Source organism: Ranitomeya imitator, chromosome 2 (assembly GCF_032444005.1).
Source record: "Ranitomeya imitator isolate aRanImi1 chromosome 2, aRanImi1.pri, whole genome shotgun sequence".
In the NCBI taxonomy this organism is placed as follows: Eukaryota; Metazoa; Chordata; class Amphibia; order Anura; family Dendrobatidae; genus Ranitomeya; species Ranitomeya imitator.
The window spans coordinates 508,080,274-508,107,718 of record NC_091283.1 but is presented as its reverse complement, the minus strand read 5'-3'; the positions used below and the strand labels follow the sequence as shown (position 1 = coordinate 508,107,718).

The window sequence follows — 27,445 nt, the reverse complement described above, 5'->3', positions numbered from 1 at the left end:
ATAACACCTTAAAACTCCATGATATTAGAGTTATATGGCACCACTATATTACAGCCAGATTAAACTGGCCTTAAAGGGGTTGTCTGGAACGTTAACACTGATGGCTAATCCTTAGGAGAGGTCATCAATGTCTGATCGTTGAGGGTGCGATATCCAGCACCTCGGCCGATCAGCTGTGCAATACATGGCCGCAGCCACTATTCCATCAATGGCGCTGTGCTGTGCAGCTCTGTAACTGAGCAGTTCAGGCCACATACCGACACTGGGAACAGCTGATCCGCGAGGGTGCCGGGTGTCTCACCCCCACTGATCAAACATTCATGACCTATCGTAAGGACAAGCCATCAAGTCCCAGACAACCCCTTTAAACTAATATGTCGCACAATGCCAGTTCCAGATTTTTGTCCTTTTTGCAATCTCCTAATTATTATTAGGATTTCATCTAATAAAAGAGGACAACATCGATGGCTTGAAAATATATGATGCTGTGTACTTTTCAGTTTATGAGGCTGAGCAAGGGCCGGAGGAGAACAGATTTATGCCAGACATCACTTGAGCAATAAGTAATTTCGCAGCATATAATTTGGGAACAATCCTGCTGGGCCGCGAGAAACTCAGTGGATTAATCAGTCGGCTGCGCAGCGCCATTCACAATATCAGTGTATTAGTGTGTGTGGTCTTTAATTAAATTCTGAATAGAGGACATGTGTTCAGCGCAGACTGCTCATTCCTGTTCAACTTTTCCCCAGTGTGCAGCAGAGGGATACTAAGAACCACACAATATGAGAGAGGGGAGAAAATGATGGAGGATAATGGCAGAGCTCGAACAAACAACGTCCTGCATTGAAATGTGACCTATCATACCTAATATGAGGCGCTCGCCCACTAAGACGTAAACTGTGGTAGCGATCAGCTGGTGCCTGCCCGGCTTTTTTAACTCTCCTGATTCCAGGTCTGGCCTTTACGATGCACTAAATCTCAGTTATTCAAATAAATGGATGGTAGGACGGAGAAAATTTTACCGAGTGGCTCTCCATTTTGGTTAAATGTGGTGGTGCCCCGATTCTTTGGAACATATGACTGTATGACAATTGTAATATCTGTGGGGGGTCCTAGAAATTGGTGCTCTTTTAGGACAAAGATTTGGATGTAATTTCCCATGGTGTGGTGCAAAACACCTTGCAAAAGGAGCAGATCAAAAAGGCTTAGCTGGGTGAATTACCGTAGATCCTTCTTTACCATCCACCCACACCCCAGTGTTTCCGCTCACAGTCCGATATGGGAAAGGCACGTGACTGGCAAGTATGCAAAGGTCACATGAGATGTCACATGAAGCTTGCTGAAAATTGGAAATAGAGCAGAATCCTAACAGTGTGTACGTTACACACTGTTAGGACCCTAATATTATGCTCCTACACTAGTTTTGAGCCTCGTTCAGAAAATCACTTTAATATGGCGGTGCACATTCCTTTTTATAAATCGCTTTCTCCTCTCGGCATCTGGATGTACCACTAAATATGCTCTAAGCAGAGAACTAGGACATTACTGTTTGTCACACGTACCTGTTCTCTGGGCACCCGGAAGGTATTGTGTTTGCATATTCGCGTATTGTGCCATATTTCCTCTTTCTCCATTGTATGTATTTCTGTATGGTACAATAGATATCACTATCCTTTGTGCCGGGTGCAAAGTCTTGTCCGAGCTCCGTACACCTGTATACCGCACATATGTGTCGTGGAGATATGTTCAATACAACATGCGTAACAGAGCTGTCACCTACTATGTGCCAATTAAAAAAAACGTGACTTCTTCTGTGGCTTTGAGCCCATTACAGACACGAACGCTTGGGAAGGACTGAAGCTAGGTGTCCCTGGTGTAACCTCAGCCTACGTATCATGTTTGCCATTTTGTGCGCAGACTACATAGGGCTGGTAATACCTATTGATAAATGCTTGTCCATTATGCCCCTAAATTCCTTTCTGAGACCTTACAAAGAATACCCATCTTACTGCAGTATTTGTCTGACAGAAAAACAGCCTTGTCTCCCACAGTAACCAATCACATCATGACTTTCAAATGTGAAACTGCCCCGAAAAAATTAGAGATGCAATTTGATTGGTTGCTAGGGGTAACAAGACAACAGGTTTCTTTTTTACAATCATTTTTAGGCTACATTCTCACAATTAGTATTTTCTGCAGCATTTCTGCACTTATTTCTGCACCTGATTAGGTTATTTGCATTTCTTTCATTGCATTTTTTACAAGCATTTTTATTGTATTTTTGATGATGCGGTTTTTGTCTCTTTTTGGTATGTTATGTTTTAAATAAAGCTGCTATGTTTTTGAAACTTCCTGGTGTTTGGCTTTTAAAAAACTTCATGTGTGGATTAGATGTGTTTTTATTGCGTTTCTGCTGGATATGGAAGTCTCCCCAGCTGCTGCTTTTTGCCCCCACGCAATGGGATTCGGCCATCCTTTAAGCCAGTTGTCAAGCTGACAGTCGGCTCAGAGAAGATTTAAAATGCTGGCTCTCAGCACTCAATTGTACTCACATCTAAAGCCCTGACCACTGGAACTTCCATGTCAGGGTGACGGTCAGCAGCGTGATCAGGTCAGCTGATCACATTTTCACATCATATCAGAAAGTATGGGCAGGGAGGATAGGAAATATGTGAGAAGACAGTATGGACTAGGTAAGAGGCATGTGTGAGGGGACAGTATGGGCTGGGGAATGTATGAGGAGACAGTATGGGTGGGGCAGGAATGTGCGAGGTGATCATTTGGGCAGGGCGGAGTAGGTGAATTTGTGAGGAGCCAATATGGACAGTAGGAATGTATGAGGAGATAGTATGGCCAGGGAGGGAAATGTGTGTGTAGACAGCATGGGAGGAGGGGAATGTGTGAGAAGACAGTATGAATGGGGAGGAATGTGTGAGAAGACAGTATGGGCAGGGGAACGTGTGAGCAGACAGTATGGGCTGGGGAATGTATGAGGAGACAGTATAGGTGGGGCAGGAATGTGCAAGGTGACCATTTGGGCATGGCGGAGTAGGTGAATGTGTGAGGAGCCAGTAAGGACAGTAGGAATGTATGAGGAGATAGTATGGACAGGGAGGGAAACGTGTGGGCAGCACGGTGGCTTAGTGGTTAGCACTGCAGCCTTGCAGCGCTGGAGTCCTGGGTTCAAATCCCACCAAGGACAACATCTGCAAAGAGTTTGTACGTTCTCTCGGTGTTCGCGTGGGTTTCCTCCGGGTTCTCTGGTTTCCTCCCACATTCCAAAGACATACTGATAGGAAATTTAGATTGTGAGCCCCATTGGGGACAGTGATGATGTCTGTAAAGCGCTGCAGAATATGTTAGCGCTATATAAAAATATATATATATATAAAATATTTTGAGAATGTGTGAGAAGACAGTATGAGTGGGAAGGAATGTGTGATGAGACAGTATGGGCAGGGGGAATGTGTGAGGAGACAGTATGGGCAGAGGAGAATGTGTGAGGAGGCACCATAGAGAGGGGAGATGTGTGATGAGACATTATGGCGAGGGAGTAAATGTGTGAGCAAACAGTATAGGATGGAGGTATTGTGTGAGTGAACCATATGGGGAGCAGAGATGTGTGTGGAGATACTGTGGGCAAAGAGAAATGTGTGAGGAGACCTCATGGGGAAGGGGGATATATGTGGTGACAGTATTTGCAGGGGGTGGTGAAATATGTGACGAGACAGAATGGGCAAGGGATAGAAATGTGTGAGGAGACAGCATGGGCACAGGGGATATGTGAGTAGATAGTATGGAGAGGGAGAAAATATGTCATGATAAAGAATTGGGAGGGGGGAGGGATCAGTAGGGGGTATATGTGAGGTAACATTATGCAATAAATTTGTGAAGGGAGAAAACTGTGGAGGCACAATTTAGAGACTGGTTAGTGTGAAGAGCAGTATAGAGAGGGGACAGCATGGGGGACAGTGTAAGTGCACAGTATGTAGTCGAGTGTGAGGAGGGGCACAGTATAGAGACTGGCTGGTGTGGGGGGAATATAGAGGGGGAACAGCATGGAGAGTTGTGTAAGGGTACAGTATGTAGGGGACGGAATGCAGAGGGGGGACTGTGAGGAGGGAGTACAGTATAGAGACTGGGGAGTGTATGGAGTACACAGTATGAGGGGACAGTCTGAAAGGGGGCCCAGTATGGAAAAGACAGAGCAATGTGAAGGCCATGTATCATAAGAGGGAAAGAGTGCAGTGCATATTGTAGGGTACTTATTCAGGGGCACTGTATTGGGGCAGATATATTTAAGTGGAAATTTTATAATCACACTTTCATTTTTAAGGGTACATGTCATGATGTGCTGCAGAAAATGGAAGATGGAAGTCTGTAGAGATGAATTGTGGATGTGAAAAGTCATCATGACGCCTGGACCAGATGGAGCTGAAAATAAAGAGCACAATTCCAATTAGAGAATATGTTACCTATAAGGACCTATAAGGTACTAGGATGTAAATGATTTGTAATACTGACTACTCCTTCATCATTACTGTGGTTCCTGTATGGTCCACAGACTGATGATGGCTGTTAACAACAACTTCCAGTATCGCCTTACCAGTGTTAAAGACATACTGGGAGTTGTAGGTTCATGCAATACAATTGAATATGGTGCCTGTCTGACATTACAATTGATCGCTGTACTAAGCTTTGTGCTGTATTCATGTACTGATGGTAGTTGTGAAGCTGTATTTTGTACTGGTGGTGATTCTGGTGCTGTATTCATGTACTGTTGATGGTTCTCATGATGTATTCCTGTGCTAATGGTGGTTGTGATGCTGTATTTGTGAACTGTTAGTGATTCTGGTGCTGTATGTCTGGACTGTTTTTGATTCTGGTGACATATTGCTGAACCAATTGTGATTGTGATGCTGTATTTCTGTACTGATGGTGGTTTCTGAAGATGTATTTCTGTACTGATGGTGGTTCTGGTAATTTATTTATGTACTGCTGTAGGTTCTGATTATTTCTGTACTAATGGGGATTCTACCAATGTACTGATGGTGGTTGTGATGCTGTATTTCTGTTCTGTTGGTGGCTCTGCTGATGTATTTCTGAACCGATGGTGGTTCCAGTGATGTATTACTATACTGATTGGGGTTTTGTCAAGATATATGTGTGCCAATGGTGGTTATGGTACTGTATTCATGTACTGATGATGGTTCTAGTGAGTTATTTCTATACTGTTGGTGGTTTAGGTGCTGTATTTCTGCACTGATTGTGGTTCCGGTGATGTACGTGTGCACTGATGTTAGTTCTGGTGATGTATTTTAGTATTGATCATGGTTCTGGAGATGTATTTCTGGTGTTTATGCTGCTGTATTACTGAACTTATCATGGTTTTGATACTGTATGTCTGTACTGTTGGGTACTGTTGGTGGTTCTAGTGATGTATTTCTGTACTGATGGTGGGTGTGGTGCCATATTTATATACTGATGGTGGTTCTAGTGATGTATTGCTGTATTGTTAGTTTTTCTGTTGTTCTAGTGATGTATTTCTGTACTGATGTTGGTTTTGGTAGAGTATGCCTGTACTGTTATTGGCTCCAATCCTGTACACATGTAATAATAACTTGTCAGATAACATGAGGCATGGCTATGTTAATAAAATACTGTGAAGTTAGACAAGTTAAGAGTTAGGGTACTTCATCTGTATTTATGTTAGGAGATAAAATTAAGCACTGTAGCTTGCCCAATCCTAATATAATCATTGTCAGAAATTTGCTGTGCTTGCCAGATCCAGCGATCATCACATGACCACTCATTTTCATTTGTACGGTTACCTTTAAGTTTAGGCCTGTTAGAGATCATTTCATCTTCAACTTGCTTAACTGTTCACAGTAACAATAATTTTGAAAGGGGTGGTCCAAATTTTACATGCCACTGTACCTTCTATTATTGCTTCTCTGAATGAAGCAGGGGCTGTAGTGTTGTGAATTCTGTGGCTGAATTCACTCCTGTGGTCACAAGTGGTACTGCAGCTTCTGGGCTTCCTCCCTCAGGTGTTCTGGTGAGCTCGTTGGCTGCCTTGTTATTTAACTCCACCTGATTCTGTCTTCCTTGCTCCTTGTCAATGTTCCAGTGTTGGATCTGAGCTTCTGGATCTTTCCTGTGGCCTGCTGCTCTGCTTAGATAAGTGCTTCTTTGCTTTTGTTGCTGTTTTTTCTGTCCAGCTTGTCTATTCGTTTTTGCTGGAAGCTCTGAGACGCAAAGGGTGTACCGCCGTGCCGTTAGTTCGGCACGGTGGGTTTTTTTGCCCCCTTTGCGTGGTTTTTTGCTTTAGGGTTTTTTGTAGACTGCAAAGTTCTCTTTGCTATCCTCGCTCTATCTAGAATATCGGGCCTCACTTTGCTGAATCTATTTCATCCCTACGTTTTGTCTTTTCATCTTGCTAACAGTCATTATATGTGGGGGGCTGCCTTTTCCTTTGGGGTATTTCTCTGAGGCAAGTCAGGCTTGTATTTCTATCTTCAGGCTAGTCAGTTCCTCAGGCTGTGCCGAGTTGCATAGGTAGTGTCAGGCGCAATCCACAGCTGCCTTTAGTTGTGTTTAGGATAGGTTCAGGTATTGCGGTCTACAGAGATTCCACGTCTCAGAGCTCGTTCTATTGTTTTTGGGTTATTGTCAGATCACTGTATGTGCTCTGATTACTGCACACTGTGTTACTGGATTGCCTTCATAACAGTACAAGGAGCCTTACTAATGATTCTCAATAGAGGGAAAAAAGAAGTTCTGACATCATTTTTTTTTCTCAGCTCTGTGTTCAGTCTTTTTTTCCCCCTAGACATTAGGGTGCTTCAGGACACAGCTGTGGACATGGATATTCAGGCTCTGTGCTCTTCAATGGATAATCTCGTTATAAATGTACAAAAGATTCAAGATACAATTGATCAGAAATCTATGCTAGAACCAAGAATTCCTATTCCTGATTTGTTTTTTGGTGATAGAACTAAGTTTCTGAGCTTCAAAAATAATTGTAAGCTATTTCTGGCCTTGAAACCTCATTCTTCTGGTAATTCAGTTCAACAGGTTTTGATTATTATTTCTTTTTTGCGCGGCGACCCTCAGGACTGGGCATTTTCTCTTGCGCCAGGAGACCCTGCATTGAGTGGTGTCGATGCGTTTTTCCTGGCGCTCGGATTGCTGTACGATGAGCCTAATTCAGTGGATCAGGCTGAGAAAAATTTGCTGGCTTTGTGCCAGGGTCAGGATGATATAGAAGTATATTGTCAGAAATTTAGGAAGTGGTCAGTACTCACTCTGTGGAATGAATCTGCGCTGGCAGCTTTGTTCAGAAAGGGTCTCTCTGAGGCTCTTAAGGATGTCATGGTGGGTTTTCCTATGACTGCTGGTTTGAATGAGTCTATGTCTTTGGCCATTCAAATCGGTCGTCGCTTGCGCGAGCGTAAATCTGTGCACCATCTGGCGGTATTGTCTGAGATTAAACCTGAGCCTATGCAGTGCGATAGGACTATGACCAGAGTTGAACGGCAAGAACACAGACGTCTGAATGGGCTGTGTTTCTACTGTGGTGATTCCACTCATGCTATTTCTGATTGTCCTAAGCGCACTAAGCGGTTCGATAGGTCTGCCGTCATTGGTACTGTACAGTCCAAATTCCTTCTGTCCATTACCTTGATATGCTCTTTGTCATCGTATTCTGTCATGGCGTTTGTGGATTCAGGCGCTGCCCTGAATCTGATGGATTTGATTATGCTAAACGTTGTGGGTTTTTCTTGGAGCCTTTGCGGTGTCCTATTCCGTTGAGAGGAATTGATGCTACACCTTTGGCCAAGAATAAACCTCAGTACTGGGCCCAGCTGACCATGTGCATGGCTCCTGCACATCAGGAAGTTATTCGCTTTCTGGTGCTACATAATCTGCATGATGTGGTCGTGTTGGGGTTGCCATGGCTACAAACCCATAATCCAGTATTGGATTGGAACTCTATGTCGGTATCCAGCTGGGGTTGTCAGGGGGTACATGGTGATGTTCCATTTTTGTCTATTTCGTCATCCACTCCTTCTGAGGTCCCAGAGTTCTTGTCTGATTATCAGGATGTATTTGAAGAGCCCAAGTCCGATGCCCTACCTCCGCATAGGGATTGTGATTGTGCTATCAATTTGATTCCTGGTAGTAAATTCCCTAAAGGTCGTTTATTTAATTTATCCGTGCCTGAACACACCGCTATGCGCAGTTATGTGAAGGAATCCCTGGAGAAGGGACATATTCGCCCATCGTCATCACCACTGGGAGCAGGGTTCTTTTTTGTAGCCAAGAAGGATGGTTCGCTGAGACCGTGTATTGATTACCGCCTTCTTAATAAGATCACTGTTAAATTTCAGTATCCCTTGCCATTGTTATCTGACTTGTTTGCTCGGATTAAGGGGGCTAGTTGGTTCACTAAGATAGATCTTCGTGGTGCGTATAATCTGGTGAGAATCAGGCAAGGAGATGAATGGAAAACGGCATTTAATACGCCCGAGGGTCATTTTGAGTATCTAGTGATGCCGTTCGGACTTGCCAATGCTCCATCTGTTTTTCAGTCTTTTATGCATGACATCTTCCGTGAGTATCTGGATAAATTCCTGATTGTTTACTTGGATGACATTTTGATCTTCTCAGATGATTGGGAGTCTCATGTGAAGCAGGTCAGAATGGTTTTCCAGGTCCTGCGTGCTAATTCTTTGTTCGTGAAGGGATCAAAGTGTCTCTTCGGTGTGCAGAAAGTTTCATTTTAGGGGTTCATCTTTTCCCCTTCTACTATCGAGATGGATCCGGTTAAGGTCCAAGCCATCCAGGATTGGACTCAGCCGACATCTCTGAAAAGTCTGCAAAAGTTCCTGGGCTTTGCTAATTTTTATCGTCGCTTCATCTGTAATTTTTCCAGCATTGCCAAACCATTGACCGATTTGACCAAGAAGGGTGCTGATTTGGTTAATTGGTCTTCTGCTGCCGTGGAAGCTTTTCAGGAGTTGAAGCGTCGTTTTTGTTCTGCCCCTGTGTTGTGTCAACCAGATGTTTCTCTTCCGTTCCAGGTCGAGGTTGATGCTTCTGAGATTGGAGCAGGGGCGGTTTTGTCACAGAGAGGTTCTGGTTGCTCAGTGTTGAAACCATGTGCTTTCTTTTCCAGGAAGTTTTCTGCTGCTGAGCGTAATTATGATGTGGGCAACCGAGAGTTGCTGGCCATGAAGTGGGCATTCGAGGAGTGGCGTCATTGGCTTGAAGGAGCTAAGCATCGCGTGGTGGTATTGACTGATCATAAGAACCTTACTTCTCTTGAGTCTGCCAAGCGCTTGAATCCTAGACAGGCCCGTTGGTCGTTATTTTTTGCTTGCTTCGATTTTGTGATTTCGTACCTTCCGGGCTCTAAAAATGTGAAGGCGGATGCTCTGTCTAGGAGTTTTGTGCCCGACTCTCCGGGTTTATCTGAGCCGGCGAGTATCCTCAAGGAAGGAGTCATTGTGTCTGCCATCTCCCCTGATTTGCGGCGAGTGTTGCAAAAATTTCAGGCTAATAAACCTGATCGTTGTCCGGCCGAGAAACTGTTCGTCCCTGATAGGTGGACTAGTAAAGTTATCTCTGAACTTCATTGTTCGGTGTTGGCTGGTCATCCAGGAATCTTTGGTACCAGAGAGTTAGTGGCTAGATCCTTCTGGTGGCCATCTCTGTCACGGGATGTACGTACTTTTGTGCAGTCCTGTGGGATTTGTGCTAGGGCTAAGCCCTGCTGTTCACGTGCCAGTGGGTTGCTTTTGCCCTTGCCGGTCCCGAAGAGGCCTTGGACACATATTTCGATGGATTTCATTTCTGACCTTCCCGTTTCTCAAAAGATGTCAGTCATTTGAATGGTCTGTGATCGCTTTTCTAAAATGGTCCATCTGGTGCCCTTGGTTAAATTGCCTTCCTCCTCTGATTTGGTGCCTTTGTTCTTCCAGCATGTGGTTCGTTTGCATGGCATTCCTGAGAATATTGTTTCTGACAGAGGTTCCCAGTTTGTTTCAAGGTTCTGGCGAGCCTTTTGTGGTAGGATGGGCATTGACCTATCTTTTTCCTCGGCTTTCCATCCTCAGACTAATGGCCAGACCGAACGAACCAATCAGACCTTGGAAACATATCTGAGATGTTTTGTTTCTGCAGACCAGGATGATTGGGTGTCCTTTTTGCCGTTGGCTGAGTTCGCCCTTAATAATCGGGCCAGCTCGGCTACCTTGGTCTCTCCATTTTTCTGCAATTCTGGGTTCCATCCTCGTTTCTCTTCAGGACAGGTTGAGTCTTCGGACTGTCCTGGTGTGGATACTGTGGTGGACAGGTTGCAGCAGATCTGGACTCAGGTAGTGGACAATTTGACCCTGTCCCAGGAGAAGGCTCAACTTTTCGCTAATCGCAGACGCCGTGTGGGTCCCCGACTTCGTGTTGGGGATCTGGTTTGGTTATCTTCTCGTCATATTCCTATGAAGGTTTCCTCTCCTAAATTTAAACCTCGTTTTATTGGTCCGTATAGGATTTCTGAGATTCTCAATCCTGTGTCCTTTCGTCTGACCCTCCCGGACTCCTTTTCCATACATAATGTATTCCATAGGTCGTTGTTGCGGAGATACGTGGCACCTATGGTTCCATCTGTTGAGCCTCCTGCCCCTGTTTTGGTGGAGGGGGAATTGGAGTATATTGTGGAGAAAATTTTGGATTCTCGTGTCTCTAGACGGAAACTCCAGTATCTGGTTAAATGGAAGGGTTATGCTCAGGAAGATAATTCCTGGGTTTTTGCCTCTGATGTCCATGCTCCAGATCTTGTCCGTGCCTTTCATGTGGCTCATCCTGGTCGGCCTGGGGGCTCTGGTGAGGGTTCGGTGACCCCTCCTCAAGGGGGGGGTACTGTTGTGAATTCTGTGGCTGAATTCACTCCTGTGGTCACAAGTGGTACTGCAGCTTCTGGGCTTCCTCCCTCAGGTGTTCTGGTGAGCTCGTTGGCTGCCTTGTTATTTAACTCCACCTGATTCTGTCTTCCTTGCTCCTTGTCAATGTTCCAGTGTTGGATCTGAGCTTCTGGATCTTTCCTGTGGCCTGCTGCTCTGCTTAGATAAGTGCTTCTTTGCTTTTGTTGCTGTTTTTTCTGTCCAGCTTGTCTATTCGTTTTTGCTGGAAGCTCTGAGACGCAAAGGGTGTACCGCCGTGCCGTTAGTTCGGCACGGTGGGTTTTTTTGCCCCCTTTGCGTGGTTTTTTGCTTTAGGGTTTTTTGTAGACTGCAAAGTTCTCTTTGCTATCCTCGCTCTATCTAGAATATCGGGCCTCACTTTGCTGAATCTATTTCATCCCTACGTTTTGTCTTTTCATCTTGCTAACAGTCATTATATGTGGGGGGCTGCCTTTTCCTTTGGGGTATTTCTCTGAGGCAAGTCAGGCTTGTATTTCTATCTTCAGGCTAGTCAGTTCCTCAGGCTGTGCCGAGTTGCATAGGTAGTGTCAGGCGCAATCCACAGCTGCCTTTAGTTGTGTTTAGGATAGGTTCAGGTATTGCGGTCTACAGAAATTCCACGTCTCAGAGCTCGTTCTATTGTTTTTGGGTTATTGTCAGATCACTGTATGTGCTCTGATTACTGCACACTGTGTTACTGGATTGCCTTCATAACACTGTAGTGTTTCATTGAACATTGAGAAAATCAGCAAGTGAAGCACCCATGACTGTAAGGCTGCCGTCACACTAGCAGTATTTGGTCAGTATTTTACATCAGTATTTGTAAGCCAAAACCAGGAATGGAACAAATAGAGGAAAAGTATAATAGAAACATAAGCACCACTTCTGTATTTGTCACTCACTCCTTGTTTTGGCTTACAAATACTGAGGTAAAATACTAACCAAATACTGCTAGTGTGACGGCAGCCTAAATGTGCAAATCGCATATAAGTGGCCTCATGATGTCTCATCCCAGTCCTCTTTTGCTATGTACAGAAGATGACGCCAAACTGAATTTTTGCCCCAGGTACAGGAAAACCTACATTCGCTTTTAGGTTTCTGTATTCTGTATAACAAGACAATGATAATTTTGATTCTATAGTTATTACTGTCCTATGCAATATTATTGTGATCTACTTAAATATCCCATAATTATGAATCGATTTAGAAAGATTTTTTTTAATGACCATATTGATTTAATTGGTATATTGTGTCAGCAGTTGGCTTCATTTAGGTTACCTTGAAAGGTCTTGGTAAAGTCAATGGGATTTGTAGGAACCATAGCAATCTGCAAAAGCTTTAAACCCTATAGCTACTGTATATAACTGTTTAATACAAAGTCAACAATGATAATTAGAGGTGCTTCTCACAAAATTAGAATATCATCAAAATGTTAATTTATTTCAGTTCTTCAATACAAAAGGTGAAACTCATATATTATATAGAGTCATTACAAATCAAGTGATCTATTTCAAATGTTTATTTCTGTTAATGTTGATGATTATGGCTTACAGCCAATGAAAACCCAAAAGTCATTATCTCAGTAAATTAGAATACTTTATAAAACCATCTTAAAAAATGATTTTAAATGTTGGCCTACTGAAATGTATGTTCAGTAAATGCACTCAATATTTGATCGGGGCTCCTTTTGCATCAATGTGGCGTGGCATGGAGGCGATCAGCCTGTGGCACTGCTGAGGTGTTATGGAAGCCCAGGTTGCTTTGAGAGCAGCCTTCAGCTCATCTGCATTATTGGGTCTGGTGTCTCTCATCTTCCTCTTGACAATACCCCATAGATTCTCTATGGGGTTAAGGTCAGGTGAGTTTGTTGGCCAATCAAGTACAGTGATACTGTTGTTTTTAAACCAGGTACTGGTACTTTTGGCAGTGTGGAAAGATGCCAAGTCCTGCTGGAGAATTAAATTTCCATCTCCATCACTGTGTCAAGCCACTCATGACCAATCGACAACGCCAGAAGCGTCTTACCTGGGCAAAGGAGAAAAAGAGCTGGACTGTTGCTCAGTGGTCCAAGGTGTTGTTTTCAGATGAAAGTAAATTTTGCATTTCATTTGGAAATCAAGGTCCCAGAGTCTGGAGGAAGAGTGGAGAGGCCACAATCCAAGCTGCTTGAGGTCTAGTGTGAAGTTTCTACAATCAGTGATGGTTTGGGGAGCCTGCAGGCGTAGGTCCACTGTGTTTTATCAAGACCAAAGTCACCGCCACCATCTACCAGGAAATTTTAGAGCACTTCATGCTTCCCTATGCCGACAAGCTTTTTAGAGATGGAAATTTAATTCTCCAGCAGGACTTGGCACCTGTCCACACTGCTAAAAGTACCAGTACCTGGTTTAAAAACAATGCAGATGAGCTGAAGGATGCTATCAAAGCAGCCTGGGCTTCTATAACACCTCAGCAGTGCCCCAGGCTGATCGCCTCCTTGCCACGTTGCATTAATGCAGTAATTGATGCAAAAGGAGCCTCAACCAATTACTAGTGCATTTACTGATCATACATTTCAGTAGGCCAACATTTAAACTCATTTTTCAAGCTGGTGTAATAAAGTATTCCAATTAATGAAATAATGACTTTTGGCTGTAAGCCATACTCATCAACATTAACAGAAATAAACACTTGAAATAGATCACTCTATTTGCACAGACTCTATATAATATATGAGCTTCACCTTTTTGAAGATATTCTAATTTTGTGAGAAGCATCCGTATATACGCTTAGTTGTTCAGTATATGTAAAAAAGTACCTAGCTTGTGATACCATAAGCAAGCCTAGCTATAAAAGGCCTAGGTGGTCTAGCAGAGGGCAACCCTTCTGAAGCCATAGCAGATGACTACTATTTTTTGGATTCTTGTACAGATGGCCCATTAAGTCCTGGTCATGAAATGACTAAGGTATACAAACTTCACAAACTACAAAAAAACATAACATGATTTCACTGAAGGCAAAGTCCGTATGTGCATTGAACTTGGTCATCGGCTGGTCATGTGAGACAAGCCCAGATTTCTGAGCTGGCATGTATGTTTACTTTGCAAAGAAAAAAGTACAAAGTGAATTAAAGTTGTTCTCTCTAATGAACCCTGTGACCATTTCACAAATATGGAAGCATCTAAAAGCCATATGATTTTGAAGCATGAAATCTCTTTGATGATCTATCTAAATTATAACAAAATGAATAAAAATGCATTCCTAAAAGGAAAAATATGAATGTCCATAAGGTTCCTACCTATTGTTAATTAATTTTAATGGAGAAACCATATTTTACTGTTTAAAGGGAACCTGTCACCCCGAAAATCGCGGGTGAGGTAAGCCCACCGGCATCAGGGGCTTATCTACAGCATTCTGTAATGCTGTAGATAAGCCCCCGATGTTACCTGAAAGAGGAGAAAAAGACGTTAGATTATACTCACCCAGGGGTGGTCCCGCTGCTGGTCCGGTCGGATGGGTGTCTCTGGTCCGCTGCGGCGCCTCCCATCTTTATTCCAAGACGTCCAGTTCTGATCTTCAGCCACGGCTCTGGCGCAGGCGTACTTTGTCTGCCCTGTCGAGGGCAGAACAAGGAACTGCAGTGCGCAGGCTCCGGGCCTCTCTGACCTTTCCAGCGCCTGCGCACTGCAGTACTTTGTTCTGCCCTCAACAGGGCAGACAAAGTACGCCTGCGCCGGAGCCGTGGCTGAAGATCAGAAGATAACGTCTTGGAATGAAGATGGGAGGCGCCGCAGCGGACCAGAGACACCCATCCGACTGGACCAGCAGCGGGACCACCCCTGGGTGAGTATAATCTAACGTCTTTTTCTCCTCTTTCAGGTAACATCGGGGGCTTAACTACAGCATTACAGAATGCTGTAGATAAGCCCCTGATGCCGGTGGGCTTACCTCACCCGCGATTTTCGGGGTGACAGGTTCCCTTTAAGTTCCCAGATTTAGGCTTATTGCAGCTATTTTACTACTTGTCCTGAGATATCATTAGGGAACTTAGAATGCTGTCAGGAAAACTAAGTACCGGTAAGTCACCCATCAAGATGAATGGTAATCAGTCGTTTTCTTTTTTTTTAGTGGCTCTTGCAGTTTTCCAGATGATGTGTGAGTGTGAGGTGGAAAATGCTTGTATACAGTCTATTCGCTGTTCTTAGCAGGCTAAGATCGTTCTGTAAAAATACATCTATAGAATAAACATGGTGGGATTGGCAGATTGGCCTCCCAGCTTGCCCTTGACATATGATGTAGAATGAAATAAGGATCAGATAGTTTGAGTTTGAATTATCGATCTTTTTGTTCTTCCTGGAAATAAGCAGCTTGCCAGGTGTCTGACAGTTGCTTACTCCACCAGGCCATTGAAGATACATTGAGATACAGGGAGCAGACCAATACTGAACATGAGGAAATACTTGGGGAAAAATATGCGTGCCACAGGGTATGCATGAGACATATTTGTAAAGTTCAGCACAACATAACATAATCCTACAGAAAAATTTGCACATGGAGAATCATGTTTAATAGTAAAAGGTAAACTTCCTTACCTGCAGTAGCATGTGGTGCCAATACCCCAGTAGCATGTGGTGCCAATACCCCAGTAGCATGTGGTGCCAATACCCCAGAAGCATGTGGTGCCAATAACCCAGTAGCATGTTGTGCCAATACCCCAGTAGCATGTGGTGCCAATACCCCAGTAGCATGTGGTGCCAATACCCCAGTAGCATGTGGTGCCAATTACAGGGCACATGTAATAGATGGGTGAGACTCTCCCTTTAATAACTGTAGTGGAGAAATGTGCTTGATTACATAGCAGACATCTATGCCTCCTCATCAGTAGGCAAGATATGGCAGAGGATGGGGCCAGTCCTGCTGTGAATAGATGCTAAGTGATTGCATGAGTTTTGTATCGTGAATAATAATATAATAATAATTTTTATTTATATAGCGCCAACATATTCTGCAGCGCTTTACAAATTATAGAGGGGACTTGTACATACAATAGACATTACAGCATAACAGAAATACAGTTCAAAACAGATACCAAGAGGAATGAGGGCCCTGCTCGCAAGCTTACAAACTATGAGGAAAAGGGGAGACACAAGAGGTGGATGGTAACAATTGTTATAGTTATTCGGACCGGCCATAGTGTAAGGCTCGGGTGTTCATGTAAAGCTGCATGAACCAGTTAACTGCCTAAGTATGTAGCAGTACAGACACAGAGGGCTATTAACTGCATAAAGTGAATGAGAACATAGTGCGAGGAATCTGTTTTTTTTTGTTTTGTTTTGTTTGTTTTTTTAATAGGCCACACAGGGATCGTTAGGTTAATGCATTGAGGCGGTAGGCCAGTCTGAACAAATAAGTTTTTAGGGCACGCTTAAAACTGTGGGGATTGGGAATTAATCGTATTAACCTAGGTAGTGCATTCCAAAGAATCGGCGCAGCACGTGTAAAGTCTTGGAGACGGGAGTGGGAGGTTCTGATTATTGAGGATGCTAACCTGAGGTCATCAGCGGAGCGGAGGGCACGGGAAGGGTGGTAGACTGAGACCAGAGAGGAGATGTAGGGTGGTGCTGAGCCATGGAGCGCTTTGTGGATGAGGGTAGTAGTTTTGTACTGGATTCTGGAGTGGATGGGTAGCCAGTGTAATGACTGGCACAAGGTAGAGGCATTGGTGTAACGGTTGGTGAGGAATATGATCCTGGCAGCAGCATTCAGGACAGATTGGAGCGGGGAAAGTTTGGTAAGAGGGAGGCCGATTAGTAGAGAGTTACAATAGTCCAGACGAGAATGAATAAGTGAAACAGTAAGAGTTTTTGCAGAGTCGAAAGTAAAAAAAGGGCGAATTCTAGAAATGTTTTTGAGATGCAGGTAAGAAGAGCGAGCCAGTGATCGGATGTGGGGGGTGAATGAAAGGTCAGAATCAAGGATGACCCCAAGGCAGCGGGCATGTTGCTTTGGAGTAATGGTGGAACCGCACATGGAGATGGCAATGTCAGCCAAAGGTAGGTTAGTAGAGGGAGAGAACACGAGGAGTTCAGTTTTTGACAGGTTTAGTTTCAGATAGAGGGAGGACATGATGCTAGAGACAGCGGTAAGACAATCACTGGTGTTTTCTAATAAGGCAGGCGTGAGATCAGGAGAAGAAGTGTATAATTGGGTGTCGTCAGCATAGAGATGGTACTGGAAACCAAATCTACTGATTGTTTGTCCAATAGGGGCAGTGTACAAAGAGAAAAGGAGGGGGCCTAGGACTGATCCTTGAGGAACCCCAACAGTAAGGGGAAGGTGAGAGGAGGAGGAACCAGCAAAACATACAGTGAAGGATCGGTCAGAGAGATAGGAGGAGAACCAGGAGAGAACGGTGTCCTTGAGGCTGATGGAGCGAAGCATAGTGAGGAGGAGCTGATGATCCACAGTGTCGAATGCTGCAGAGAGATCCAAGAGAATTAGCATGGAGTAGTGACCATTAAATTTAGCTGTTAGTACAAAAAAAACAAACACTACATACTTACCTACCGCTGTCTGTCCCCGGCGCTCAGCTTCTCTGCACTCCTCTGCACTCACTGTGAGCACAGCGGCCGGAAAGCAGAGCGGTGACGTCACCGCTGTGCTTTCCGGCTGACCGACGCTCACAGCCAGTGCAGGAGGAGTGCAGAGAAGTACAGCGCCGGGGACAGACAGCGGTAGGTAAGTATGTAGTGTTTGTTTTTTTTACTTTTACGCTGGTAACCAGGGTAAACATCGGGTTACTAAGCGCGGCCCTGCGCTTAGTAACCCGATGTTTACCCTGGTTACAAGTGAAGACATCGCTGGATCGGTGTCACACACGCCGATCCAGCGATGTCAGCGGGAGATCCAGCGACGAAATAAAGTTCTGGACTTTCCTCAGCGACCAACGATCTCCCAGCAGGGGCCTGATCGTTGGTCGCTGTCACACAGAACGATTTCCTTAACGATATCGTTGCTACGTCACAAAAAGCAACGATATCGTTAACGATATCGTTATGTGTGAAGGTACCTTAAACCTCAGCTCTATCTGGGATTTTCAATCCAATGGCCAGTTTTATCAGTGACTGACAGCTTTCTTTGTATGCAAACTTGTACAAAGCAAGCTGATAGGACCACTGGACCGAAATCCCAGAAAGAGCAGAGGAATGAGTAAAACACAGGTTATATTGAATATTTTCTCACAAAACTATATATTAATCCGCTCAGCTCCTCCTGCTATATAGCGTGGTGCCTGCGGATTGGACTGCATTTTTATGACAGGTTCCTTTTAAAGACTGACTGCTAGACTGGAAGAACTAGATGTGTGTAAATAGGGCTCAACATAGTTTTGTGAGCAGCCTAATCATACAGTAACACAAATTGTAAAGTTAATGGATGAAAACCTTAGCTATAAAGGGTGGGATACTGTTATATTAAATGTAGCCTGTCATGTAAAATATCGCTATTAACCTGCTTATGTGGGTTTAATCTGCAGATTAATACCATTGTAAAGCCGCTTCTGCACTGAGAACCCCACTGCGGGGAGGAAATTCACTTTATTCCTCCTCGGGGCCTCGGTCTTTCAGTCATAGGAGTGACACCAGCACTGTTTCAGTCACCACTATGGGCATAGAGAGCAGCTTTAACAATGCCCCTGGCACTGACTGATAGCCACCCCCTAATGCAGAACTCTAGTGATGAATCCGCTGTCAGTCAGTGCTGACAGTCACCGCTCTCCATGAGAGCCACCGCTCTCCATGTACAGTGGGGTGACTGAAACCATGCCGGCACCACACCTTTGACTAAAATACTGGGCTTGCAGAGAGGAATAAAGTTAATTTCCCCCCGGCAGCGGGTCTGTCAGTGCGGAGGCCGAATGATGTCAGAAGAACCAAATTAACCTTCAGACTATCCCCTTATCTGCAAATTAATCACATTTTTTACACGACCGGTTCTCTTTAGTTGTACGCAACTAGCATACCATTGTTTTCTTCTAGAAACTGCAGGACTCCTGTTCATGGGTTGTGTTCGTTATTGCTTATATAAGGTGTCACAATGTTTACATGTTTACACACATAAAAGTGGATTTACACTACCCAGCAGGCTCGGACTGGTCCACAGGAGAATTCTCCGGTGGGCCCCTGTGCATGAGTGTGCCACCGCCCCCTTATATGATAATTTTAAAACCAACATATACACATATATATATATGTATGTATATATATATATATATATATATCTCAATGGTGAGGGTCTGTCCACTTATTTCCTAGAAAAAATCAGCCACATCCATCAGGATATCTCAGCCCAATATCCTCAGTGCCTGGATCCCCTTCCCTGCCGCACCTCAAGCTCACTAGACATCTTTGAGCCTGTTTCAGAAGAAGACGTTTCCAAGCTCCTTGCTTCTGCTCGGCCTACAACCTGCAATAGTGACCCCATTCCTTCACCTCTCCTCCAGTCTCTCTCACCAGTGCTCACCACTCACCTGACTAAAATATTTAACCTCTCTCTTTCTTCAGGTATCTTTCCCTCCTCATTTAAACATGCCATCATAACCCCTTTACTTAAAAAGCCATCCCTGGACCAGAACTGCACTGCTAACTACAGACCTGTCTCTAACCTTTCCTTCATCTCTAAACACCCTGGAACGCTTGGTCCACTCCCGTCTAATCCGCTATCTCTCGGATAACTCTCTTCTCGATCCCTTACAATCTGGTTTCCGCTCTTTACACTCCACTGAAACTGCCCTCACTAAAGTCTCTAATGATCTAATAAAGGTACCGTCACACTAGACGATATCGCTAGCGATCCGTGACGTTGCAGCGTCCTCGCTAGCGATATCGTCCAGTGTGACAGGCAGCAACGATCAGGCCCCTGCTGTGCTGTCGCTGGTCGGGGAAGAAAGTCCAGAACTTTATTTTGTCGCTGGACTCCCCGCAGACATCGCTGAATCGGCGTGTGTGACACCGATCCAGCGATGTCTTCACTGGTAACCAGGGTAAACATCGGGTAACTAAGCGCAGGGCCGCGCTTAGTAACCCGATGTTTACCCTGGTTACCATCCTAAAAGTAAAAAAACCAAACACTACATACTTACCTACAGCTGTCTGTCCTCCAGCGCTGTGCTCTGCTCTCCTCCTGTACTGGCTGTGAGCGTCGTTCAGCCGGAAAGCAGAGCGGTGACGTCACCGCTCTGCTTTCCGGCCGCTGTGCTCACAGCCAGTGCAGGAGGAGAGCAGAGCACAGCGCTGGAGGACAGACGGCTGTAGGTAAGTATGTTCTGTTTGTTTTTTTTACTTTTAGGATGGTAACCAGGGTAAACATCGGGTTACTAAGCGCGGCCCTGCGCTTAGTAACCCGATGTTTACCCTGGTTACCGGGGACCTCGGGATCGTTGGTCGCTGGAGAGCTGTCTGTGTGACAGCTCTCCAGAGACCAAACAGCGACGCTGCAGCGATCCGGATCGTTGTCGGTATCGCTGCAGCGTCGCTCAGTGTGACGGCACCTTAACAGCTAAATCCAAAGGTCATTGCTCCCTGCTGATTCTCCTGGATCTCTCTGCTGCATTTGACAGTGGATCACCAGCTCCTTCTCACTATGCTCCGCTCCATAGGCCTCAAGGACACAGCCCTCTCCTGGTTCTTCTCCTACCTCTCCGATCGCTCCTTCACTGTATCTTTTGCTGACTCCTCTTCCTCTCCTCGTCCCCTTACTATAGGTGTTCCACAGGGCTAAGTCCTAGGCCCCTTTCTCTTCTCTCTATACACTGCCCCTATTGGGCAAGCAATCGGCAGATTTGGTTTCCAGTATCATCTCTATGCTGACGACACCCAATTATACACTTCTTCCGCTGACATCAACCCTACGCTAATTCAAAATACCAAGGATTGTCTGTCTGCTGTCTCTAACATCATGTCCGCCCTCTATCTGAAACTAAATCTCTCCAAAACTGAACTTCTTGTGTTTCTCCCCTCTACTAACCTCACTCTACCTAACATCAAAATTACCCTGGAGGGTTCAACCATAACTCCCAAGCAGCATGCCCGCTGTCTTGGGGTCATAGTCGACACCGAACTTTCCTTTATTCCCTATATCCGATCACTCACTCGCTCCTGCATCTTAAAAACATCTCCAGAATCCGACCTTTTCTCACCTTTGAAACTGCTAAGACTCTTACTGTTGCTCTTATTCATTCTCGTCTGAACTACTGCAACTCTCTTCTGATTGGCCTCCCTCTTACCAAACTTTCCCCTCTCCAATCCATCTTGAATGCAGCAGCCAGAGTCATATTTCTGTCCAGCCGCTTCACTGATGCCTCCATCTTGTGCCAGTCATTGCACTGGCTACCCATTCGCTACAGGGTCCAGTATAAACTCATCTCTCTCGCCCACAAAGCTCTCCACAGTTCTGCACCGCCTTATATATCCTCTCTCATCTCTGTCTATCGCCCTACACGTGCCCTCCGTTCTACAAATGACCTAAGACGAACATCCCCCGTAATCCGAACCTCACACCTCCGTCTCCAAGACTTCTCTCGTGCTGCGCCAGCTCTCTGGAATGCACTTCCCCAGACGATCAGACTGATACCTAGCCCTGACCTATTCAAGCGTGCTTTAAAAACCCATCTCTTCAAACAAGCCTACCACATCAACTACTCAGTAAACTAACTTTGTCCTGTTCCCTCCTTCCAAATATTATCTGCATATGAATCTGCACCCTACTATTCATCTGTCTCCACACCCTCCATGCACATGATAACTGCCCTTGATACTTGACTATTGCACTTAAACACACGGGCTGATGACCGGATCATGCAGCTTTATATGAAAATCCCTATTTATTATAATTGCCAGACCTGAAATAACAAGCACTTTTCACCTATTGTGTCCCCCCCATTTCCTTGTAGATTGTAAGCTTGCGAGCAGGGACCTCACCCCTAATGTCACTGTTTAACTGTCCTACCTTGTATTGAATTTATTGTCTGTACATGTCCCCGCTTAATTGTAAAGTGCTGCGGAATATGTTGGCGTTATATAAATAAAAAATTATTATTATTATTGTATGTGCAATAATCCCCATGAGGAGAGAAACACCATCTTATATGAGCAGTGCTTGGCACTATATACAGTGGGGCAAAAAAGTATTTAGTCAGTCAGTAATAGTGCAAGTTCCACCACTTAAAAAGATGAGAGGCGTCTGTAATTTACATCATAGGTAGACCTCAACTATGGGAGACAAACTGAGAAAAAAAAATCCAGAAAATCACATTGTCTGTTTTTTTAACATTTTATTTGCATATTATGGTGGAAAATAAGTATTTGGTCTGAAACAAAATTTCTTCTCAATACTTTGTAATATATCCCTTGTTGGCAATGACAGAGGTCAAACGTTTTCTGTAAGTCTTCACAAGGTTGCCACACACTGTTGTTGGTATGTTGGCCCATTCCTCCATGCAGATCTCCTCTAGAGCAGTGATGTTTTTGGCTTTTCGCTTGGCAACACGGACTTTCAACTCCCTCCAAAGGTTTTCTATAGGGTTGAGATCTGGAGACTGGCTAGGCCACTCCAGGACCTTGAAATGCTTCTTATGAAGCCACTCCTTCGTTGCCCTGGTGGTGTGCTTTGGATCATTGTCATGTTGAAAGACCCAGCCACGTTTCATCTTCAATGCCCTTGCTGATGGAAGGAGGTTTGCACTCAAAATCTCACGATACATGGCCCCATTCATTCTTTCATGTACCTGGATCAGTCGTCCAGGCCCCTTTGCAGAGAAACAGCCCCAAAGCATGATGTTTCCACCACCATGCTTTACAGTAGGTATGGTGTTTGATGGATGCAACTCAGTATTCTTTTTCCTCCAAACACGACAAGTTGTGTTTCTACCAAACAGTTCCAGTTTGGTTTCATCAGACCATAGGACATTCTCCCAAAACTCCTCTGGATCATCCAAATGCTCTCTAGCAAACTTCAGACGGGCCCAGACATGTACTGGCTTAAGCAGTGGGACACGTCTGGCACTGCAGGATCTGAGTCCATGGTGGCGTAGTGTGTTACTTATGGTAGGCCTTGTTACATTGGTCCCAGCTCTCTGCAGTTTATTCACTAGGTCCCCCCGCGTGGTTCTGGGATTTTTGCTCACCGTTCTTGTGATCATTCTGACCCCACGGGGTGGGATTTTGCGTGGAGCCCCAGGTCGAGGGAGATCATCAGTGGTCTTGTATGTCTTCCATTTTCTAATTATTGCTCCCACTGTTGATTTCTTCACTCCAAGCTGGTTGGCTATTGCAGATTCAGTCTTCCCAGCCTGGTCTAGGGCTACAATTTTGTTTCTGGTGTCCTTTGACAGCTCTTTGGTCTTCACCATAGTGGAGTTTGGAGTCAGACTGTTTGAGGGTGTGCACAGGTGTCTTTTTATACGGATAACAAGTTTAAACAGGTGCCATTACTACAGGTAATGAGTGGAGGAAAGAGGAGACTCTTAAAGAAGAAGTTACAGGTCTGTGAGAGCCAGAAATCTTGATTGTTTGTTTCTGACCAAATACTTATTTTCCACCATAATATGCAAAAAAAATGATAAAAAAACAGACAATGTGATTTTCTGGATTTTTTTTTCTCAGTTTGTCTCCCATAGTTGAGGTCTACCTATGATGTAGATTACAGACGCCTCTCATCTTTTTAAGTGGTGGAACTTGCACTATTGCTGACTGACTAAATACTTTTTTGCCCCACTGTACATGATTCACTATATACAGATAAAGGCGGCATCTTATTCATGTAACCATCTACCCAGTTCATTGTTATAGAAATTTGTGACTGCGGCACGGTGGTGCAGTGGTTAGCACTGCAGCCTTGCAGCGCTGGGGTCCTGGGTTCAAATCCCACCAAGGACAACATCTGCAAAGAGTTTGTATGTTCTCTCCGTGTTTGCGTGGGTTTCCTCCGGGCACTCCGGTTTCCTCCCACATTCCAAAGACATACTGATAGGGAATTTAGATTGTGAGCCCCATTGGGCAAAATGTAAAGCGCTGCGGAATATGTTAGCGCTATATAAAAGTAGCCTGACCACATTTCCCACCAGCACAGAATGATTTCTATCGTAATGACTACAGGTGAAAAAGTTGTTTCCCTTTCAGATTAAGTGATTGTGCATGGGAAAAAAGTGGAAATACCACAGCAGGACAGGACTGTTGGGGTATGTTTCCACGTTCAGGAAACGCTGCGTTGAGCCGCAGCGTCAAAAATGCAGCGTCCAGATGTTACAGCATAGTGGAGGGGATTTAATGAAATCCCGTCTCCACTATGCATTAAAAGACGCATGCAGCATACCCGCAAAAACGCACATGCGGCGCGTCTTTTGAGAACGCAGCATGTCCTTAAGGTACCTTCACACATAACGATATTGTTAACGATATCGTTGCTTTATGTGACGTAGCAACGATATCGTTAATAAAATCGTTATGTGTGACAGCGACCAACGATCAGGCCCCTGCTGGGAGATCGTTGGTCGCTGAAGAAAGTCCAGAACTTTATTTCGTCGCTGGATCTCCCACGGACATCGCTGGATCGGCGTGTGTGACACCGATCCAGCGATGTCTTCACTGGTAACCAGGGTAAACATCGGGTAACTAAGCGCAGGGCCGCGCTTAGTAACCCGATGTTTACCCTGGTTACCATCCTAAAAGTAAAAAAAAACAAACAGTACATACTTACCTACCGCTGTCTGTCCTCCAGCGCTGTGCTCCAGTGGCGTAGGAAGGGGGGTGCGGGGGGGGGGGCGGTCCGCCCCGGGCGGCACAATGCTGGGGGCGGCCGGCGCTGCAGGAGAAGATAAAAAAAAAAAAAAAAAAGACGCCCCTTTAAATCTTCGGGCGGCGCCGTCCGCCGCCACGACCAGGGCCAGCTCCCCCCACCCCCGGGTCCCGGGTCCCGCCCCCCGCTCTAATACTCACCTCTCCTGGTTCCTGCGGCTTCAGCGTCCTCTGACTCTGCGACGTCTCAGAGCAGAGGACGCGATGACGTCACTACTGTGCGCGCCGCTCTGCCTCTCTGTCCTGAGCGTCGCAGAGCCGGAGAGACGCTGACTGCACCGGACCTGCGCTGGGAACGGGAGAGGTGAGGATTTTACTTTTTTTTTTTTTTTCTTTATTTCTGACTGTCTGGGGCTGGGGCAATGCTGGAGACCATGGGGCAGAATGCTGGACACACTGGGGCAATACAGGAGACCATGGGGCAGATTGCTGGACACACTGGGGCAATACAGGAGACTATGGGGCAGATTGCTGGACACACTTGGGCAATACAGGAGACCATGGGGCAGATTGCTGGACACACTGGGGCAATACAGGAGACCATGGGGCAGATTGCTGGACACACTGGGGCAATACTGGAGACCATGGGGCAGATTGCTGGACACACTGGGGCAATACAGGAGACTATGGGGCAGATTGCTGGACACACTGGGGCAATACAGGAGACTATGGGGCAGATTGCTGGACACACTGGGGCAATACTGGAGACCATGGGGCAGAATGCTGGACACACTGGGGCAGTACAGGAGACTATGGGGCAGAATGCTGGACACACTGAATACTGGAGACCATGGGGCAGATCTCAGGACACATTGAGGCAATGCTGGAGACCCTGGGGCAGACTTCTGGACATACTGGGGCAATACTGGAGACCATGGGGCAGATTGCTGGACACACCGGGGCAATACTGGAGACCATGGGGCAGAATGCTGGACACACTGGGGCAATACAGGAGACCATGGGGCAGATTGCTGGACACACTGGGGCAATACTGGAGACCATGGGGCAGAATGCTGGACACACTGGGGCAGTACAGGTGACTATGGGGCAGAATGCTGGACACACTGGGTCAATACTGGAGACCCTGGGGCAGATTGCTGGACACACTGGGGCAATACTGGAGACCCTGGGGCAGATTTCTGGACACATTGAGGCAATGCTGGAGACCCTGGGGCAGACTTCTGGACACACTGGGGCAATGCTGGACACTGGGGCAGATTGCTGGACACACTGGGGGTAATATACTGGACACACTGGGGCAATGCTGGACACTGGGGGTAATATGCTGGACACACTGGGACAGACTGCTGGACACACTGGGGAAAGGCTGGACACTGGGGCAGATTGCTGGACACACTGAGGGCAGATTGCTGGACACACTGGGGGTAATATGCTGGACATACTGGGGCAGATTGCTGGACACACTGGGGGTAATATGCTGGACACACTGGGGCAGATTGCTGGACAACATGGGGGTAATATGCTGGACACACTGGGGCAGATTGCTGGACAACATGGGGGTAATATGCTGGACACACTGGGGGCAGGACTTGAGGCATGGGCAGAATGTAGATACGGGGCATGATTGGAGACACGGGGCAGGATTGGATCATGGGGCAGGACGGATACGATGGAGGCTGGTGGGGCAGGATGTGGAGATCATATGGGGTAGAATGGATACTCATGAGGGCAGGATGCGAGAACATATGGCTGGAGCCAGGAATGAGATAAACGGGGCCAGGGTGGGGAATATTATTACCATAGGGGATAATTAAGGGATATTGTTACTGCAGTGATGTATTTATTTTATTTTTTGAGTATACTGTTTTAAATGGGGGGGCGGTCCTGTTACTGTGCAGAGTGACACTATATCACCTTTTTTTCTTCATGTGGTGTAATGTAGAAGTTGTGAAAAATTAAGTAATGTGTTCTGCAAGCGGAGCTCGAGATAACTGTGTTATTTCCTGCAGAAACGAGTCCTGGCTGGAAGGAATGATGGCGGTCTGTGCTGGATGAAAGATGAAGGACTTCACCTAGAGACGTCACTGGTGAGTCAGTGTTACCTATACACTGACACTATACACTGTATACTATATAGAGGTCCTGTGTATAATGTCACCAGTGATCTCTGTATTACCTCTACACAGACACTGCATACTAAGTACAGATCTCCTGTGAATACTGGCACCTATGGTGATAGTATTGTGGTTTTTTTTTTATTACTGATCAGTATTGTAGTATTCAGTCACTATGTGGTGGTAATATGTGATCTGGAAATGGTGCGGTGGTATTTGTCCCTTGTATGTAGTATTATTCGGTCACTATGTGGCCTGGTCATGGTGTGGTGGTATTAAGTCACAGGTGTGGCATGTGGGGGTGACACCATTAGGCCCAGTTTAAGTTCTACAAAACAGGAAAACCATTTTTGGTAACCTTTGTGTGTATTGAGCTGGGGGGGGGGGGCGCCAAACTCGGGAACAGCCCCGGGCGGCAAAAGCTCTAGCTACGCCTCTGCTGTGCTCTGCACTCCTCCTGCACTGGCTGTGAGCGTCGGTCAGCCGGAAAGCAGAGCGGTGACGTCACCGCTCTGCTTTCCGGCCGCTGTGCTCACACAGACAGTACAGGAGGAGTGCAGAGCACAGCGCTGGAGGA

General features: G+C 45.6%; 1 protein-coding gene across 2 annotated transcripts in view; it reads left to right on the top strand.

The window, feature by feature from the left end:
* The window catches only part of PPP1R1B (protein phosphatase 1 regulatory inhibitor subunit 1B), an 87,102-nt gene that overhangs the window by 5,997 nt on the left and 53,660 nt on the right, over positions 1-27,445 (top strand). Inside the window, exon 1 of one of the 2 annotated variants that reach the window (XM_069751664.1) lies at positions 26,769-26,841. The exons of the other annotated variant lie outside the window; for it this stretch is intronic. Within the exon in view, the coding sequence (XP_069607765.1) occupies positions 26,806-26,841 (36 nt within the window). The 5' untranslated portion in view covers positions 26,769-26,805. Of the gene's footprint in view, positions 1-26,768; positions 26,842-27,445 lie in introns of those variants that run through there. 2 annotated transcript variants of the gene reach the window in all.